This window comes from Siniperca chuatsi, linkage group LG6, assembly GCF_020085105.1.
Source record: "Siniperca chuatsi isolate FFG_IHB_CAS linkage group LG6, ASM2008510v1, whole genome shotgun sequence".
Lineage (NCBI taxonomy): Eukaryota > Metazoa > Chordata > Actinopteri > Centrarchiformes > Sinipercidae > Siniperca > Siniperca chuatsi.
In genome coordinates, this window is record NC_058047.1 from 20,053,593 (window position 1) to 20,073,827 (window position 20,235).

The following is a 20,235-nucleotide window of genomic DNA, read 5'->3' on the forward strand; positions in this document are numbered from 1 at the left end:
AAGAGAAATTTTGGTTCTGCCAGCCTCGTAACTTTGCCTTTAAATGTCAGAAGCGCTCTGATGATTAGCTTGGCTCTGACCAGTGCTCACCCACTGCCAACACCAGTTCTACATGTTAAATCCTACTTGCTGACTCCCACCTAGGGAGACAAACAGAGGCGGAGTACTCAACCTGCTCTGAGCAAGCCACCACCAACACATTTTGACCAAAAATGGTGCCAATTTTGGCACTGTTTGTTTCCTTTTTATCGCTTTCATTTTTGTTGATGTGATTCTGTGTAATACATAAGATGCTTAAATAACAGTGTCCTTTTGAATTACCGTTACCAGACAGCTGCTTCATTCTGCACCCAACCACCTCCCGCTCCAACATCAACTCACACAAAGACATACACACACACACACTCCCTGTGCCCCTCGGCCCCTCTCTGTACCACCCTGGCTCGGTGACTTTGGCAGTGAGCGTACCAGCAGCTGGTGTGGCATCTGCTCGACAAGTGTAATCGTCTGCTAAACAAAACTCTTCCTCTGAGTGGAGCTGCTCTCTGGCCTGCCCCCCTACTCTCTCTCTATATATCTGTCTCATTCACACACACATACACCCACATACATACACAAGTACACACATGTAGTGCCAGCCAAACCCGCCTGCTGGGCAGCCATGAAAACATACACGCAAACACACAGAGGGGAGCATGGACACATAGAGACACATACACAGAGACACACAACATACAGACATACACAAACACACACACACACACACACAGCTGTCCACTTTCACACACACAGCCCATACATCACATAATTAAACACTAGTTAGCGGGAGACATGATCATCGCTGACCTTCATTAAGATTCAAACCTTTAAACAGAGCAGGTGTGAGACGCCATGCTGACTTTGTGCTCCTCTCTTTGTGCAGAACTACGGCGGAGGAATGAGGCCTCCTCCAAACTCCATGGGTCCAGGGATGCCGGGCATGAACATGTTAGTAAATTAAAAAAAAAAAGTTTTGAAATGGTTGTGAATTCTTTTGCCAGAGAAAAGCCTAATTTAGAGGGAAATAAATTTTTAACCTAGTGGTTATGAGAACAGTTTTCTCACTTAGTCAATAGCTGAGATGTGGGGACATGGCAAAATCCCTTACTGCATAACAAAAATGTATGTACGCACAACAGATCTCAGCATAACGTAGTTAAGAAAAGAACGTTGCTACTATCACCAACAGGTTGTGAAAAATGTACCTTTGCTTTAATTTTACCCCAGTAAGCTGAATTGACTGACGCTATCACTTCTTTGACATAAGAATATATCACAATGCAAAAACAATCCTGGTTTACTTATAAAACTCTTTATTGACAGATTATATTATAAGAAGGAATGGGAATGTTTGTGAATGTGTGTCTTGTTGTGTTGTGCCGTGTTACCACACTTTTATCATGTAAATTCACCTCTGGATTATATGTGCATATCAACTAGTAGACTGTGTTTATGCATTTAAGAACTCACTAATTAGAAATCATCTCCTGTGATGCATGCACCCTTGTTGTGTGCCAGAAATCTTCTATTAAATATCTTAATCTTTCTCTCTGTTTGCTTCCCCAGGGGTCCTGGTGGAAGAGGTCCATGGCCGAACCCCAACACCAACTCAGTGAGTCACATTCTCTTACATCTTTATCTCCTACATGACTGAGTGTGTTTACAATAACTGTGTCTCACGTTTTGTTTTCACCTCTGGTCTATTCTCTCTGCAGATAGCTTATTCATCTTCATCTCCAGGCAACTATGTGGTGAGTGTCCCGTCATGGACTCATGTTCGACCAAGGGCCATAAATTACCTGTCATGCGGTGATATCTAACAGGCACGCTGCCATCTAGATGCACTCAGCGCTCATTTCTCTTTTTCTCTCGCTTCTTCACCCCTCAGGGCCCTCCAGGGGGAGGCGGCCCACCAGGAACTCCCATCATGCCTAGCCCCGGAGGTGAGTTATACACAGTTTCCCTTCTGATCTCTACTTTTATTCAGTGTTCACTGAACAAGGGCTCTATCTAAAAAACATCAAACCTGTTCTCTGTCAGATACACATCTCTCTTTGGGAGAGAGTGATAGGACTCTAAATGCTGTAGGAATTGAATCTTTATGAGTAATTTTGTATGTAAAACATTGACAAATGGTAAAATATTGCATTGAGCCAAATTTGGTATTATAAGTGACACATGCATCATATAAAATTTTGGTCGGATATCACATTTGTTCTCAGCATTTCCCACTTTAGGCACATTGAGGAAAATATTCTAGTGTTGTTAGCTGTGTTTTCTCATTGTTGAGACAGTTCTATAAAAGGGAAGCAGAGACATGTCAGTCTGAAATCAAATGAGTGATCCATCTCAGCTTTGACCCATCAATCTAGTGTCTCTGTGGAGGATTAGCTGAGAACAAAACACTGTTGGCTGATATCCTGTAGATGTTCTGTTTCTGTTGGCCTGTGGAGAGCTTCTTTTTGTGTCCACTATTTATTATTTATATACGTACCTCTATTGTGATACGTTGCCGGGGCAACCTTTTGCACAAAACGCTCCTGCTCACACACGTACATCGGGAGGGAAAATGTATTTCCACTGCAGTCGCCAAGACTGTGCGTGCGCGCGCACACACACACACACGCACACACACAAACCTCCCACAAAAATGAACACCTCCCACTCAGTAGTGCCCCCCTTCTCCAGTCACGACAACACAAGCTAGATTCAGGGACACCAACAGGCAAGATCTCTCCACCACTTTGCGCATATAATGTATTCATCTCCTCCCATGTCTTTCAATTTGTTATTGTTATTTTTTCCTGCTCTTCTTAGTCTTCCACTCACAACTTTCTGCCTGCAATGTCAGATCAAGGTCACCTCATCCTTCTGAATGTTTTCAGGACAGACAGACACATGAGGACAACATGTACTGGTTGTTGCTAAGTTGCCAGGGTGTCCATATAAAAACTTGGTCTAATCTCCTGATTGCAGGAATAAAAGATAATGGGGTTTTTGATTGCACATTGAGGAGAGCAGTGTGTAGATCGATTGAAAGACAGATTCACTGACATTAAGTACTGGCACTTAAAGTAACATACAGGTAACATATGCATTCAACACTGCTGAATGTATTGTACAAATGGCAAAATTAAACTGAAACAATGTCAAATACAGCGGAAGACAGTGCTATTCCAGTCATTTCTGTGCAGCCTAGCTCATTATTTTCCATTCATTACCCCATTCCATACCCCAAATCCACCTTATTTTTGGACATTTTCAAGAACCACTGGATATTGGATATGAAAACAGACAGAGATAACAGTGCTAGGGCGTATCTGCAAGTATTTCTGTGAGTCTAAGAGGAACAAAGTGCGTTACAGTATTCTGATTTTAAATATCCAACTGCCCTTTATTCATAGATTCAACAAACTCAAGTGAAAACATCTACACAATGATGAACCCCATCGGCCCTGGTGGAAATAGACCTAATGTAAGTAATGTAATTTTGTTCAATAGTGAATTACAATAAATAGCTTTAGTGTTTCTACATTTCAAGATTAATTTTTTATTTTTCTGTCTACCCTGCCATGCTACATGCAAGATGAATGAGCTTTGTACATTTTACTGTTATTTTTCTTTAGTTCCCAATGGGACCGGGTCCTGATGGGCCCATGGGTGGAATGGGTTCTATGGAGCAGCATCATATGAACGGATCACTAGGTGAGTAGCCAAAGATGAGTGTACAGTGTACGTAGCAGATACTTGATAAGCTCCTGATTATTCTGAGTGAAACCTGTTACTTTCTATGAACAAAGGCCTTTAGGAGTAAGACTCTGCCCTCTCGTGGCTTGTAGAGGAAGTGTTCTCCCTCTACCTGGTATTGAACAACGCTAAAACAGATTAATGGGGCAGTGAGTAGGCCAATTGATCCTGTAGATGGGTGAGACATGATCAGTGAAGCCAGTGAGTTGGTGCTCATCTGTATCTGAAACAAATAGCTTAATTAAAAGCCATTACGTGTGAGAGGGCAGTCTTTTCCTACTTGCACTGGATATCCTGAACTGCTGTTGAATTAGTGGCAGGATGCTAAGGGTCAGTTAACAGTTACTTCATAACGATTCAGATTTCTCCTTTTTCCATTTCTGATCACAGGCTCTGGTGACATGGATGGGTTGCCAAAGGTAAGACTGATTGACTATCTGTCTATCTATCTGTGCATTTATTTGCCTGTCTGTAAGGAGTTCTGTATTCTTATTGTTTCTTTTCATCTGTGTTGTAGAATTCTCCCAACAACATGGCAGGCATGAACAATCCTCCCGGCACTCCGCGGGACGACGGCGAGATGGCAGGCAACTTTTTAAACCCATTCCAAAGTGAAAGTGTGAGTACCAAAGGAGCCAACATACCTCTTAAGCTGGGAACAAACTAGAAGACTATTAAAATCCTATTCAACTGTGACAAGGCATACAATCACATGTTTAATCAGTTCTGCAGATTACAGTCATATCTGCACAAATCTCCACTGGTAACTCGATCAAACAGCAGGATCAGATTTGATAGATTTGTCCAGTCACAATATATATATATATATATATTTGATATAATTGTGATTGCTCCACCTGGTCTGGCAAGAAATTTAAATCCTAAACCCGTGCATACTGGAAGTTGTGTGTGCTAACTGTCCATGGTGACCTAGGGCCAGTTTCACAAAAATAGACGTTGACTATGGCTTAGATCAAATTAATAGTCAGACTTCAGATAAACTTCTAAATGTGTCTGTTGCACAAAGCTGTCTTGTTCTTGACTGTCTCAAGTAGGACTAGTTTGCTATGAACTGCTATGTAAATTTTCAAACTAAAAATCATGGCTGACCAAGCAACCATTCACTCCAGCAGAAAATGTTTGACTTCTGGAAAAATTCAGCAGTTAAGGTTAGCGATGAGTGTAACAATACAAAACCATGCTGGTAGCATAAAATCTCAGTGCAGTTCAGACCTGTAGGGCTCAGTCAGTACTTCTGCTAACTCATCAGTCAGGCTCAGGATAATTTCCTTGGACAAATGAAAATGACTGACGACGTCCTCCCTGCTTTATATTTCTAATAGGTAACTGAGGTCTGTAAATACTCTTTCCCTTCTCATTGCTCGCCCCACAGCACTTAAAATAAGTCAGCCTTTATTTTTGTGAAACTATCTAACTTGGATTAGACTAATCTAAAAGCAAAAATTAAGACTGGCCTATCACTTCAGACCAATCTAAAATATCTTTGTGAAACCGGTCCCTGCTCCATTTAGCATACACTACCAAAAACATCTCCATGACCTTGAAAACCAGTCCTCGTGGCTAAATCGAGCTGATAATCAGTCCTTTATATTGTGCCCAGTTTTCCCAGCTTTAACCAACACACACACACACACACACACACACAAACACAGCATGTACAAACACGAGCATGGAAAAGAACCACATAATATGCTTTCTCTGATGCATGGAGAGATTGTCATATAGTGATTAATGTGAGACTGACGACTACGTTTTGCTACAGTATCTTCTCTGTGATCTGAAATTCCTTAACATTTTCTCCTTGGGCTGGACTCTGCTTTGCTTGTTGCTGGTGACTATGCTACTGACATAGAAAGTCAATTAGAAAGGGTTAATTGTTACGTGTAATGTATGCTGCAAAAGGCCGGTGTACTGGATATGGCATTTAGTTTAGTTAGTTGTATTTCTTTCATCTTGAACTGGGTAGTATAAGAAGTTTAATATAGTTTTGGCTTATCTTTTCTCCCCTCCCTCTCTTTTTTCTCTCTTTACAGTATTCACCCAACATGACGATGAGTGTGTGATTTTTTTATTTTATTTTATCTTTTATTTTATTTTATTTCTTTTTCATCTTCCCTTAATCCCAATCTCCCTCTCCCATCCACCCTGATGCGTCTTGCATTACCCTCCTCCCTTCCTACCTCCTCCTCTTTGTGGACGGTGTGCTGTGCCACACAGCCCCTGGGGATGCCCCTGGAAAGCAGAACTACCCTCAAGGCCCCCCATCCCAACGCCTGTAAAATGGGTGTAAGAACATGAAAAGGCCTCCAAGCAACAGGAAGGGTCTCTTCTTGCTTCTCCTCGCCTGCCGGGCCTCGACACGGGCCCTAGGACAGTAAGAGCCTGAAACTGCTCCAAGCCTGTCTCTCCCAAACCCAAAATCTGCCCTCATTGGGTGGCATTCAAGCCCAATCAAGATGCCCCTCTGCATCTACCACCACTCCATTATATCATGCTGATCATAACTTATGAGGGCACGCAGTTGTTGACTGACAGGGGCCGAAAACTCTCATTCAAAAACTCTGCTCCTGTGGCGGGAATGATTTAAAAAAAAAAAGAAAGAAAAAAAAAAGAGAAAAAAGATGAACTGATAATGTTAATTTAGGGCAAGGATGGTTTTCATTTAATGTTGTATGTATGTATTTTGTATATTGTTGGTAATATTATTGTTATAATTTTCATAATTGATACTATTCTACTAATGTAGTTATGATTTCCTGTAAAGGGCACATTTTATCTTAGCAGCAGCATCAACAATGACAGAATAAGCACACACTTGGAAAAAATGCACAATGATTTTCTGTTTACATGATTTTAGGTTATTTGATGTTTGTTTTGTTTTTGTCACAGTCGGTCTCAATTCACATACCTCTCCTCAAAACTTCTTCTAAACTTGTAGCTTGAGTCTTTGCCATCTAAATGTTTGTAGCACCATTAGCATAAACCTTCAAAGTAAGAGTGATCGGGGTTATTGACTGTCTTCACCTAATGAATTAGTTTGTGCTGAGGTGTTAGTATCTTGGCTAAAACTATCCATACAGTTAAAACAGAGGCTTTCTCAGAGCTTTGTTGTTTTCTGGTACAAAGTGTCTGCTGATGCACCTGAATGATCGTATGTTTAGCTATCTTGTCTTAATAAGCACCCCTTTTCACAATTTTCTATGTTTTTACTGCGCGGGAACGGCTCTGATGAAATCCTGAGATGATTGTCAGGACAGGTGCCAGTTCTCATTCAGTAATAGACAGAGCGAGAGACCATCTCTTCTATGGATTTGGTCTTGTCTGTAAATACAACATATTTAGCTTGTATTGTGGTTGTTTTATTGTTTGTTATTTACAAGTTGTCTGTGAATCCTAAAACATGGTTCCTTCCCCTTCATTGCTTTGTTTGATTTCAACCTCACCGTGGACTCCAAGTGGCACTGTTTTCCTCCCAAGATTCATTCTGGTCTCTCGCTGATGTCTCCTTTTGGACTGGGAGATATTGTGGGACCTCAGATACACTTATGAAGCCTGCTTTCTTGCTTTGAGTTTGGGTTGAACTCACAGATCCTGTATGATCTACAAGACGGGCTAAATAACTGTCTCCTTGGAGCTCCCATCGACCGGTTCCCTCAGCAAGTCCCGTATATACGGGATAATGGATCCAGAGTATTGGGAGGCTGTAGCAGCGCGGATGATGGGAGCAGATGCACCTTGGGGTTAACAGACCATGCAGCCACATCGGTCTATAGAAGAGGAACAACAATGGGATACTTTTGTAATGGATATATTTCCATTTTTGTGGATTGTTTTCAGCAGATTGTTTTTATTTTAAATGTTTTCAACAGAAAAAAATTAAAGCCCATAGAATCTGCACACAAAGAAAAGCATGGTTACATATCACACTATTTAATTTGTTTCTTTCTGTATGTTATGTACTCTTGGCCTGATCAACTCTCTGTCACTGTTTCAAAGGGATAATGATCTCTCATGGCATCACACTGCAGCACTTGTGTCATGGCTGTGTTCAAACCAACAATAATTAAACAACCATTGTAGCCTCTATGGGTGACGGTGACGTACTTATCAATTTTCTGATATCAATGTGAACAGATTGTACCCAGAGTTCAACAGGGACATCTCCAGGATTTGGCTATCGGTAGCCTGGGAAACTCTCTCTCCAGTGTTCTTTCAATGTGCTGACACACACCTCCCTTCTTTCCTCCAACTCCACCCCACCCCCCACCCCCACCCCTCTCTCTTTAATTTCCTTTTTTGTAAATACTGTATAATGCATTTTGATATCATTGACATGTTTTGATATGTCAGTCACTACCAATGAATACAGCTGAAAGTAAATTATAAATAAAACTGTCCATGTTTTTCATAGAGAACGGATGTGCTGACTATTTGGCTCATGTGGCTAAATTTACATAAAAAATGTATAGAATACAGTAACACAATAAATGCAGACTGTATGCTAAAGACTTGTATGCTGGGGAGGATAGGACAGAGAGAGGACAGGACAGAGAGAAGCAAACAAGCTGTGGCGTCCTCACTCTGCCCTTGTCTCCTTATGTTTCAGTTAAATGTTACTATTGGCTTTGGATAATCATTTGAATACTTTTTCCAAAGCTTCTCACAAAAAAAACATGTGACCTCTCATTGCAGTTTTTAATATGAAGGATTTTTATCAATTTAAGAAAACTTTTAAAAAGGTAAAAATACTTAAGAGAACCTAATTTTAAATTAAGAAGAGATCAAAAAGTAACAGTGTCCTTTGCTATTCGCTCCTGTTATAGCGTTGTATAGATTGAAACTCTCTCACTGATCCTCTCTCAGTCCTCTGTGTATATCGATCGTTGGCCATCTCTGTACTTCTATTGTGATGTATAATACTGTACCATTAGGAAGATTTGCTGGTCGGGTGGGGTGGTTATGTGGAGTCGGGGAGGGGTGGGGATTCAAGGGAAGGGGATATGAATGATTCTCCTGTACCGTTCATGGTCCTTTCTGATGACACGGCAGTATTCAATATGAAGCAGTCTGTCTCTTGGGTTTGCTTTGTATTTACATGGTAGGATAGTTCAGAATCTTGTCTTAGGGACTTAGGTGTCTTGTGTAGGTAATAAAGATGTTCTTTGTATGTTTCTTTATATTGTAAAGTTTCTTTAGACTGAAAGAAAAACAGATAATTTGCTTATCAAAAAAGAAACAATGCATCAATAATAAATGTCATTTGATTTTTCCTTGTTGTTTGAATCTCTTCCTATGAGCTCTCATTTAGCTATGCGGTACACAAAGAGAAGTTATATACAGTGTAGGAAAGGATCACTGAAGTCTTTTTTGTAAATCATGTCAATTTTTGAAAAAATTATTTCCAGTGGACGCATTCTTTTCAAAATTAATAACTTACCTGCATGATATTTAAGGTGACAGGTTCTGGCAAAGACATATGGAGGGTAAGGATTACTTAAAACTTAAAAGGACTTCCTGCACCTAAATCTTTGGAACAGACTGTAGTGCCCCAAGTTTTATGTTTTAACTGCTCTATCATAAGCATTAGTTTTTGGGCCTTACCTGTGCACAAATCTTTCAAAAAGATGAATTATTAATATTTCATTTAGGCTATCTGCAACTGGTTTCACCAGTTTTGGCCTGCCACCAAATTTGAATTTGCACATGTCTTATCACAGTTCCAAATAAGCAAGAAACCAAAGAACTATTAGCTATAAAGTCCTGCTGTGTACATTCAGGAGCTAAATCACTGGCAATAATGCCGTTTTTGTGAGGTAACGGTAGGAGAGTGCTCTTCATTGGCTGTGGTTCTACTTTTAAATTAACTTAAGAAATATACAGTTATGTTTTGGTACTATTTCTTAAGTATAACTAGCCACTCATGAATCCTTGATATTCACAATAAGGCAAATATATTTCGTATTATGTGCTGGCTACCTGTCCTCTTTAGCTAGAATATAAGTACACAGGTGGACTCATTTTCCGATATTAAAAACTAAAATTGCAGTCCTCGGGATGCCTATGAGGTCAAACATGAATATGCAGGAAAACGTCCAATAGAAGCACAGGAGCTCAAGGTTAACAGGAAGCAGCTTGTTTGGATGCGCTAGAGACCGCGACGAAGTCAGTTTGCTGTTGTATATTCAGCAACACATTCAGGTCATATAGGTATCGTGCTCCCCAACAGCAAACAGACTTCACCATTGTAAATTGGAGTGGAGCTTACCGGGGACCAAAACAAGCCTCTACATAGATAGCGATTGAAGGTAAGGTTCCATTTATTTTGATAAATGGGTTTATCACATATGACACTCTGACTGACTCACTCTCTCTGGAGTCGATGTAAGCAGTGGTTCATTGCAAGACAAGATAAAAACACTTAGTGTTCACTAACATTAGCTAGCTAACTGTTAATGCTAGTTTGCTGTTGTCAACTTCTTCGGCTAACGTCTGTTAGCATTAGCCTGCTACCCGTTTGAAGAGACTTGTCAGAAACTTCTGGAAACGTGTGGCTAGCTTGGCTACGTTACTGTTGTTCAGAATATCCTCTTGTGCCAAAACAGTTAACAGGTGAGTTGTAATTGTAATCGTGTTGTAAATTTGTTAATTGATAATAAGTGACCGGTCCTGGGTGGTTTGGATGGTAGCCTAGTCGTTTTTATTGTAGATGCTGTGTTAGCATGCTAATAAGCTCCCTGATATGATATTACAGCAGCGGATGACAGTGTTGTAGATTTTAATTGGGACTCCGGTTTAGGGACAAACAGTTAAAGAAGGTAATAAGGTTGCATTATTGAAGTTGTTAACCTTCTTTCTCAAAGTACTCTACTAATGACTGAAAAAGAGGAGACTATGGACGCCTCTGATAGCCATGACAGTGCGCCATCAGCAAAGAAGAATGGACGAACCTCGCTGCTGGACAGCGGGGAGGACTTTGAGGTTTTAGATGAAGAAGACATTGACGACGAACCCCCTCCTCTGGAAGATGCCGGGGGTGGGAAGGGGAAAAACACAGATGAGTCTGAAAAGACAAATGCAGACACAGATCCCGACCCTCTAGGTCCGGTGGAAGAATGGCTGGATGTATTAGGTATGTAACAAAAGCACCACAGTGACATGTCAGATTGTAGCAGAATATGTTCCTGTAGAAGGTGTTGAAGTAGTTGATAAGTTCATATTGATGATAGGAAGGTGCTCTGATCAAATACCCCACACTCTGTCCTTGTGCAACAGAGTCCAAGATGTTGTGATTCCCTTGAGCAAGGCTTCTGACTTGTGGTTGCTCCACAGTCACTGGACAGTAATCAGTGCTGTAACTGACTGAAATTGATATGACTGTGTTTGTCTCCAGGTAATGACCAACTGAAGAAAAAAGTCCTGGAGGCAGGGGAAGGGCGAGACAGTAGGCCGCAGAAAGGACAAAATGTAAAGATTAATCTTAAAACATACCTGAAGGACGGGACACTTGTAGAAGAGCAGCCTGACCTCTCTTTCACTCTTGGAGATGGGGATGTCTTCCAGGTAACAATTTGAGATACTGCTCAAATGGGAAAGACTACCACGAGAGCTTTCACAGTCTATCTACTTTATGCTACTGACAGCAGTTAGTGTTATGTTGTCGATATAAGTATCTTACTGCAATTAAATTGTTCTCCTTTCAGGCTCTGGATCTCACAGTGCAGCTCATGGAAATGGGAGAGAAGGCCCTCATCCAGACTGATGCAAAATATGCATATGGTGCCCGGGGGAGGTAGGGACGTGTTTTAATGTAACTGCAAAAGGCTGTGTAAACTGCAGTTTTCATGTAAACAAAAAAATGACAATATGAAAGCTGCTATTTCAAACTTAAACTTACCTTTAATTTTACTCTCAATTAATTAACAGATGTAAATTAAATTCCCATTCTTTAGTTTTAACAAAACTGCATAGCTTTATTTGCTCTACAAGCTCTATTCTTGGCTTCTTGAATGTTCTGAACCCTTGTGATGCACACTTTCATTGGGACATGTGACGTTTGAAATTCCTTGTGTGTAATCTAGTGATTGATTTCTCTCTCTTATTTCCTCAACTCCTGAACTTGACTGTGTTTCTTCATCATCCCAGTCTTGAACCTGAGGTTCCCCCCAATGCTGAGCTGTCCCTAGAAGTGGAACTACTGGAAGCTACTGATGCCCCAGACCTGGAGCTGCTGACCCCTGCAGAAAAGATTGCCCTGGCCAGCCGTAAAAGAGAGCGAGGCAATGTTCAGTATCAGCGTGGGGACTACGCTTTCGCTGTCAACTCATACAGCATTGCCCTGCAGATAACAGAGTCTAGTTCTAAAGGTGAGATGCAGGACAGGGAGTCAGGACTCAGTGAAAAGTTTATAACAGTAGGGGTTTTCTGTCCCTCAGCATTGGGTTTAGGGTGTATCTAACAGGTGGGTTAGCGTGGCAGAGTTTTAGATTTAACCCCAAAACAAGAGGGGCCTTCTCCGTGACATGTCTTACATGGTTAAAAAAATCTCACTTGTGTCATTTCAATGATGACTGATAGACATTTATAATTATTTGACTCAATTCTGTTTTAGTTACCCTTTTTACTGGTTTTAAATTTTATGTTTTGGTTTCTATTGCTGCAGTTGACATTAGTCCTGAGGAGGAGAATGAGCTGATAGATGTAAAAGTGAAGTGTTTAAACAACATGGCTGCTTCTCAGCTGAAACTGGACCACTATGATGCAGCACTTAAATCTTGTGTCTCAGCACTGGCACACCAGCCAGACAACATAAAAGCACTTTTCCGCATGGGCAAGGTACATGTCGCTCTTGTTCTTTCACTTTATCTGTTAGTCTGTGGTAGATTGTGTTATTAAAAGTATGTTTTTTCACTCAAGGTACTTGCCCTGCAAGGTGAATACACAGAAGCCATTCAAACTTTGAGGAAGGCACTGAAGTTGGAACCAAGCAACAAGGTACTTTTGGCCTCTTCACATTCATTTCAGACAAAACACAGCTTTTCACATGGAGAAATGGCAGTTCTTTCTTATGGCCAGTAGATGGTGCCATTGGGTAAAATATCAAATCACTTAGTTTGTTGTGCAAGGTCAGGTGGACTGCTGATTCATCATTTCAGAGGATCTGTTTTCATGTTGTTGCTGTAAATAGGTTTGCCCTGCACCCAGCCATATCTAATACCTAGCCACTGTTCCTGTTCTCCTGCTTATACAGTCGGGTATATGTGGGTCTTTGGCTACACAAGGCCATTTGACAGAACTCAGTTCAGTGCGTGGGCTTCTTTGATCAGCTGTGAGCAGCAACAGCACGGTACTCCTGCCCAGAATCCCCCACTTGAGTCCTACACCAATCTGTCAAACAGCACATGGCCTGGCCGGCACTTAAGCTTTTCGTCCAACACACGAAGTGTAAATATAATGTACTCTTACATTTTGCACTAGTACATGTGCATGTGTGTGTGTGACTCTTTTCTTATCTGAAGTACAAAGATGCATGTTTTAGATTGTATGCACTATCAGGCCCTTTTGCCTGACAGTGTTGTCATTACATAGCTGTCAACCTTGTGTATGTTTGCAATGATGTCTATGTGTCCACACACATTTTTAAAGTGGTGCAAGATTAGCTGTTTTAATATTAAAATGGACTTGCCTCTCATTGCAATAATAATGAAAAGACTCCCCAAATAACCTCATGTTCTAACAGCAAGAACAGTGGGTGTGCTTCAGTGACAACACCAGAATGCTCCCATTATAATCAATGAGGCGGTCTTAAACAGGCGCTGGCATCATGGAGTGACAGGATGACGCGCTATTGCTCTCTTCTCCAGGCACTGACAGACATGCTGTCTACATATTTTGCACAGGTGTCAGCTATTCACGCCCTCTGTCTTTGACTCAAATGGATAAGATGAGATTTATTTGTCTGTGGTTTGGTTACTTTTTGACACAACACGCAGACTTGACAGTTCCAGTTCAGACAGCCTCAAACCAGTATTTAGACTCACAGATTGCTGTTAAGACAGGATGTTACATGTTTGTTTAGCTTACTTTATCCTTGCCCTTGGGACAAGTCAGTGTTGTGTCATTTGTGTCATTTTGCTGGGTAGCTGATTGCACAATAGTGGTGCCAACATGCCAAGGATGCCCTGCACATACACTGTGCAGTAAATGTATCTGCTTACTCTTAACATTAGATAGGAACAGAAGAATCCTCAGGGTAGAGACTTGTACAGACACTCACACTGATTCTCCACTCCCCACAAATGTCTTTAAATTAAGTGAACATTGCTGTGAACTCTATGTAATGGCACTCCCATCAGTCTTTCTGAAGCGCATTTACAAAGCATAAGCATTTTTGTTGTCTCAGAGCAGTGGTTTGCTTAGTCACTCACCAGCTTTAAGAGCAGTAGAGTGACTCAGATCTGAGACAGTGTTGGAATAATAACTGAACCCATATCCTGGAATTGTGTAGACATGTGGGCTAAATGGTAGGCTAATTTTGTGATGCAAGCCTGTGATTTCTTGTAAGATAACAAAGAACTGCATACACATTTTTTTCTAGCATTTATTTATGCAAATGTTAGATCGATACTTAATCTGTCCATTGTGATCATCGTGTAGGAAAATAATTGGTCATATTCCTTTTTTGCCTCGTCATTTGTCATGCTTTCCAGACCACTTGGTGACCACTTGTGTCTGTTGATGAAAGGGTATTCATCAAGGGTATGAAAGGGTTGATGAAAGTGTGTCATCCTGAAACATTCCCATTAACAAGGAAATCAGTCTTGGGTTGTTATACAGTAGCAGGACTTTGTTTCCCTCATGTTGGGATGGCTGGGTTGGCGGAGTAGAGAGAGGTTTGGGTGTTGAACTGGAGCCTGCAACACCTATTTGTCTTGTCTCTTCTGTACAGACTATCCACGCAGAGCTCTCCAAGCTGGTGAAGAAGAACTCTGAGCAGAGAGGAGCAGAGCAGGCCATGTATAAGAAGATGCTGGGTAACCCTGCTAGTAGTAGCAGCAGCAGCACACAGAAACACCGGGCCAAGTCTTCATGGGTGAGACAGCCATTCCCTGAGAAAACAAATGTGTTTAAGTCATGTAGAATACAGCTTGAATCTCTGTCCATCATCGCATTACGCTCATGCACTTTCATTAGTTCTTTTGGAGTGATATGTATGTAATTGTCAAGGGAACATTTGTGGTAATAAACAAGGAGCGTCAGTTATGTAGCAATATTGTAAGTCAGATGAATATCTTGCGTTGAGCTTTTCACTGTGTGATGATATTAATCAACCTACTTAACATCCACTCTACTCTCTTTTTTTTGTTCTTTTATTTCCCCAGGGTCTCAGCTGGAAGTGGCTATTTGGTGCCACTGCAGTAGCCATTGGCGGTGTCGCATTATCTGTTGTGATAGCTGCTAGAAACTGAACCAAGCCTGTAGCGATGGCCTGACCAAGCCACTGCAATGTGAGAGCCTAAACACAGAAGCACATCTAGGCAGTGCCTTCTGGCCTTTGGTCAAAGGAGGTGGAAATGTCAGTCGGTCAGTTGCCTCTTCACTGTCACTCTCCTTTCTCTGCTATGTTTGAGAACAATATGTGACAAATAATAAAACATCAATATTTGCATATGGGAACTCTTATTTCCAAACTTAGAAATGTGTAGGTTTATGCATATCCGTCACGTTGCCAGACACTGTTTTCTTTTGCTGCCATTGTTTTTGTCTTTCTTAGTTAATGTTGGAAATTAATTATTTAAGCATTGAAATAAAACATAGTTTACCATAGATTGAGATAGCAGCTATTTAAAAATTATTATTATTGTGATATGGTCCTATGTTATGCTATAGTTTTAAAGCGTCAGACTGTTCAGTTAAATTTATATTTCCTATCCAAGCATATGTGATTTCACTGTGTTTTGATTATAGTTACAATGTTTAATGTCCACTGGTGTAATGCAGATGCTTTATTATTTGAGGTCCACATGATGGCTAGGTACCTGGCTTGTGTGCTAGGTCGCACACCCTTTCTATAGACTCTACTCATACACTAAGTGACCAGAAAAATAGAAACACGTGTACAATGTGATGCAATACAGCAATCGCTTTATGTTCATACTGTTTATGGTGCCAATTGAGGCTGGAGTTTGTTTTGATGTTATACTGAAAGGTGTCTAAAATTATATCCACCTCATTAACAAATATGGAGGAGCAAAAATATACACCTTACAACATAATGCAGTTAAATAAAATACAACAAACTGCAGCCTCAAAAAGTACCATGGAATTGAATCAACGCCTATCGGACACAGCGTCGACAGTAACAAACAAAAATAATACAATTTCACAAAGGTGGTTTATACATATACATGGCTGTGTATTGGATGGAAATTCAATGCTGGAGGGTTTCAAATTTCCGGTTCTCTTGTGTATACATGCTTTAAAGCATCAGGTAAAGTAGATATACTGTACTTTTGTTTCAACATTTGAACAATGACTAATTTCCTAATAGAGGTGCAGTTATTACCTTTTTAAAATAAGGACAGAGAATGGTACACAGAGTTACTCAGTGATGTGGCTATGAATAATGCTGAAGGAGAGTTTATTTTTATTCAGTTTCAGTCAATTATACCTCAATTTGTGATGATTAAGACGTGAAGGATGACCCTTCAAGTACAGTGTTGGGTGTATATGTTTTTTTTTTTCTCCCCTATATTTTTTGCCTGTGAAGTTTTCCTTTAATTATGTTCCTTTGGGTGTTTATTTATTCCACGGTTTTTGATCACTTCTTACATATATTGCATAATTATGAAGCCACTTAATCTGTGGCTTTTTCAGAGTAGATGGTAGGCCTGCGGGGCCAAAAGTTGCATAAACTCTTTAACAGCTGGTGACAAATGAAGTGGTCACAAAAGTTCCTGGCATTCCCTGCATTTGTTAATTTTATATTCATCACAATAAAATGTGTCTGTTATCAAACTACTGTTTCTTTTTTTTGTATCATATCACAGTTTCTACCAGTGTATCTCGGAAGCATTAGTGACAAGGTATCCAGTTATTTTCAGCTATTTCCAGTTGACTGATTTCATGTAGTGTTCCTGTTCCACCTGTCAATACAGGGTGCTCTGCATACTAAAACTGGCCTTGAAAGATTGAGAAACATCAGTGCTCATCAGTAATGTCTGTGCTAGACAGACACATCTTCCTTTCAAATTCATGTAGTCATTTGTACAACAACTGTATTAAAACAATCTGCTTGTTTTTAAGACAACTTAGTCATTGACATGCCTTATATTCAGTAAATACATTTCACCTGTTTTATTTGTTTACAGCTAGACATTCCCAAGTTTTCTGGATGTTCCCAAGCTGGGTTTTTTTCCCCAGACATTGACGTTTCGTTGACGTAATCAGATGACGTATCGTTTCGCTCTTTTTACGCGTTACTGATGTGCGATGCTCGTTCCTAAATGTTGTGAGGAATGTATATTTTTATCAACTATTAATAGCTATAGCATAATAACAAAATAGAATATGATATATCATAAACATAAATTGATTGTTTGATTAACGTGTTGTCTCCGAATTAGTTGTACATTTAGTGAAAGTAAATGATTAATAGTACTGACAATACTATAACAATAATAATGTATTATGTCTATAGTGTTGCATTATGATGTTTGCTGTAGTGTAAATGTTATTTTGTTATATTACACATGTGACTATATAGGGCTTCATTACTGCTCAGTGACTTCACCATCAGTGACTGATCATTGAATATTCATTGAAAAGCAACCGGAGTTCTCGGTTTACGACACAGTGCGTCCGTGCGCGTGGTGGGAACGGTAGCAAGATGGCGGCGCTGAAGGAGGAGCAGTGCTACGGACTGTCCTGTGGAAGAGTGAGCAACGGTAGCAATGTCTCCGTCTTTCACGTTAAACTCACTGACAGCGCACTGAGAGCGTTTGAAGGCTACCAGAGCAGCAAGGTAAATGGCCCGTTTCGGTACTATGACATTTAGGTTTCCGTTTGAAGTCTGTCCGGGCGGCTGTGACAGGCAGAGTGAGGTCAGTCCCCACTCGGTCTGCTGCTGCTTTCATGCTGCGATACACAGCCACAGCAGGCTGGTTGAGGCTGGCTAGTTTGGCTTGATTAGTGTCTAGTTTAGCGATCAACAGCTCTCGACTGACCTCGCCGACGCGGTTCAGCGTTTTGTAGCTACACCCAGACTCACTCCACACCGACTGTTGAACACCGTACTCGGTCATTCAAGCTCACTGCTCGGAGCTACTGGATACTGAGCCCTAGTAGTTATTTCATTGGATTAGGGTGTTTGTTTTAGTTGGCGTAACAGTTTTAACTGGGTGTTGTTGATAACTTGCCTTACCCGAATGTTTATAATAACCTATAAGAATTTTAACTGTAAACATGGAGCAACTTCTGTGTAAACAGATGTTTCCAGAAAGTTTGTTTAGCTGTCAAAAAAATCTGGCAAACCTTGCTAGCTAAACTAGCCAGCAGCTGCCCACACATAATGGTAACAGCTACCGTTGAGTATATAAGCCCGGTCTTCTTGCGGACTTTAATTTTTTTCAGTTGTTAACTCAAGTCAAGCGTTGCCTTGGTTGAGTATCTAATGACAACATGGTGAATAATTTGGAAAAGTACCCAGTATTCATGCGAATTCAAGTATGGCCATCTCCTGTCCCAACCCCCTCACTGCCACTAAAAGCTCATGTTCACTTGACAGCTTTTAGAAGTGCGTCAAAGTTCTTAAACAGTAGATTCAACACATTTTCTCAGTAGTACTTTTTAAATAAGAGGTGGAATTCAGTGTTTGGTCTCTGAAACGATCTGTGCTGCTGCTGCTTGCTTGGCTTCTTGTGTAGATGATGGCCATCTAACGTTTCAGCTTCTATAAATATTTGACAGGGAAAACCTGGCAGGCCAGGAGGAAAGGGCCTTATCTCCAGCCTCAGTGGCTGTGTACAGCAGGACTGCAGCTGATAAGCCAGAACAATCAAATAGTTACAGGTAATTGTGGGACTACTAGCTGTAGGAAGAGTGTTTGTTTATTAAACTAATGTGTGAGACACAGAAGAAATTGTAAATATAAATCCCTCAACACTTGAAGATATTGTAATTGTAGCTACAGTAGTTATGTTGACTTAGAATATTTAAAGAGTTTTTAAAGGGCGTTTGTTCTTTACAGATGTTATGATTCTCACATTAGGGTGATTGCACATTATTGCAACATTTTTGCAATGAAAAGCATTTGTTTTAAGTTGTGAATTTTGCTAAATTGTCTTGTGCTTTTGAACTATCAGAAGAAAAGAGGTCATTTTTTTGGCTGAAGCATGAAACCACAGATATTTGTACTGCTGCATCCAACTTGCATTGCTGATGATTCAGGATAGCTTTTTCACTTTTTGGCCATTACCCCAAACTTGAAAATAGAAAACTAGAAAATGTATCCTACCTATCCAACATTACCTTGCAGTTTCACTAATGTCAGGTAAAATTGGATCCTTATCTTGACTAAAAAATGTTTTGCACCACTGTCTGTCATTTATAGTGCTTGTGATTTAGATTAGGTGGTTGTTTTTCATAAGGAGGCAGGACAATACACGTGTGATTGTCTCAAGCGTCTTGGGTTCTATAGCGTTAATATAGACAGGGCTTTCCTTAAGGCGTAGAATGCTGCCCCATCTTTAGCACCATTGTTCCACATCCAGAGTCATGTTAAATGCATATTCTCATGTAATTTTATATTCAGAATATGTTAGGAATACACATTTTAAACATTGATTAGCACATCATAAACAGGAATTCTGTATGTTGGGCTTTTTACTGGTGCGGTTGGCATATAGGCTACATGGACGACGCAAGATTCGAGTTGCAGTAACGTTTTACAGTTGAGATGCACTTTAACTGAGAGCTACCTCTTGTACAGACTTGCAGACTCGCTACCCACTTAAGCTGTATTGCTCACTGTATCCTTACTGTATCACCTTTCCCCTGTTATTTGAGTTAAAACCTTACTCACAGTTTGACCAGATCAGGGCTATTGAGTCAAATGTCTGCATGGTATAGTAGTGTGTGCTTGGCTTGTGATGAAGTTTCAGAGCAGTAGGGTGATACAAGCGTGTGCTGCACCATTTTGGGGATGTTACACCTTAGCTGGCACAAATGTTGGAATCACATTTTGGCATTTTGTGTGGTCAGCTGTTTGGTACTTCGGATTGGGATTGGATTTTTTTTGTTAGCTATATGCATTGAAACAAGGGCTGCACGATATGCACGAAAAAAAAATCATATTCAGATTATTTGCGATATGAATCACGATTAGTAGGAATGATCATTTTTGCATCACAATTCTAATTTTCACTGAAAAAA

The 20,235-nt window shown here is 40.4% G+C and overlaps 3 protein-coding genes across 6 annotated transcripts in view; all 3 read left to right on the plus strand.

The window, feature by feature from the left end:
- ssbp4 (single stranded DNA binding protein 4) overlaps positions 1-9,076 on the plus strand; it is a 90,679-nt gene extending 81,603 nt beyond the window's left edge. For 2 of the 3 annotated variants that reach the window (XM_044199291.1, XM_044199289.1), the window contains 9 exons: positions 923-987; positions 1,606-1,651; positions 1,755-1,790; positions 1,928-1,982; positions 3,444-3,514; positions 3,666-3,744; positions 4,177-4,205; positions 4,304-4,405; positions 6,025-9,076. In XM_044199291.1, coding sequence (XP_044055226.1) covers positions 923-987; positions 1,606-1,651; positions 1,755-1,790; positions 1,928-1,982; positions 3,444-3,514; positions 3,666-3,744; positions 4,177-4,205; positions 4,304-4,405; positions 6,025-6,105 — 564 coding nt within the window. In that variant the 3' untranslated portion in view covers positions 6,106-9,076. Of the gene's footprint in view, positions 1-922; positions 988-1,605; positions 1,652-1,754; positions 1,791-1,927; positions 1,983-3,443; positions 3,515-3,665; positions 3,745-4,176; positions 4,206-4,303; positions 4,406-5,840 lie in introns of all 3 variants that reach the window. The other variant, XM_044199290.1, reaches the window with a different exon arrangement.
- Positions 9,077-9,914: 838 nt separating this feature from the next.
- On the plus strand, positions 9,915-16,821 carry fkbp8 (FKBP prolyl isomerase 8). Of its 2 annotated transcripts, none has more exons than XM_044200439.1 (9): positions 9,915-10,416; positions 10,668-10,936; positions 11,198-11,367; positions 11,508-11,596; positions 11,950-12,170; positions 12,467-12,639; positions 12,721-12,798; positions 14,753-14,896; positions 15,186-16,821. In XM_044200439.1, the coding sequence occupies exons 2-9, from the start codon at positions 10,678-10,680 to the stop codon at positions 15,270-15,272; spliced, it is 1,221 nt and encodes a 406-aa protein (XP_044056374.1). In that variant the 5' UTR covers positions 9,915-10,416; positions 10,668-10,677; the 3' UTR covers positions 15,273-16,821. The 2 variants fall into 2 exon arrangements, with proteins under 2 accessions (XP_044056374.1, XP_044056373.1); XM_044200438.1 differs by having other exon boundaries at positions 9,915-10,112.
- An 800-nt stretch (positions 16,822-17,621) lies between these two features.
- ell (elongation factor RNA polymerase II) overlaps positions 17,622-20,235 on the plus strand; it is a 38,118-nt gene continuing 35,504 nt past the window's right edge. The window contains exon 1 of the mRNA XM_044200443.1: positions 17,622-17,827. Within this exon, the coding sequence (XP_044056378.1) occupies positions 17,693-17,827 (135 nt within the window). The 5' untranslated portion in view covers positions 17,622-17,692. The remainder of the gene's footprint in view (positions 17,828-20,235) is intronic.

Bases quoted from the DNA above. Each gene is read 5' to 3' on its own strand.
- fkbp8 (XM_044200439.1), top strand. From the start codon at position 10,678: ATGACTGAAAAAGAGGAGACTATGGACGCCTCTGATAGCCATGACAGT. The intron at 12,640-12,720 runs GTACATGTCGCT...TTTTCACTCAAG, and splicing joins CACTTTTCCGCATGGGCAAG to GTACTTGCCCTGCAAGGTGA. The intron at 12,799-14,752 runs GTACTTTTGGCC...TCTTCTGTACAG, and splicing joins AGTTGGAACCAAGCAACAAG to ACTATCCACGCAGAGCTCTC.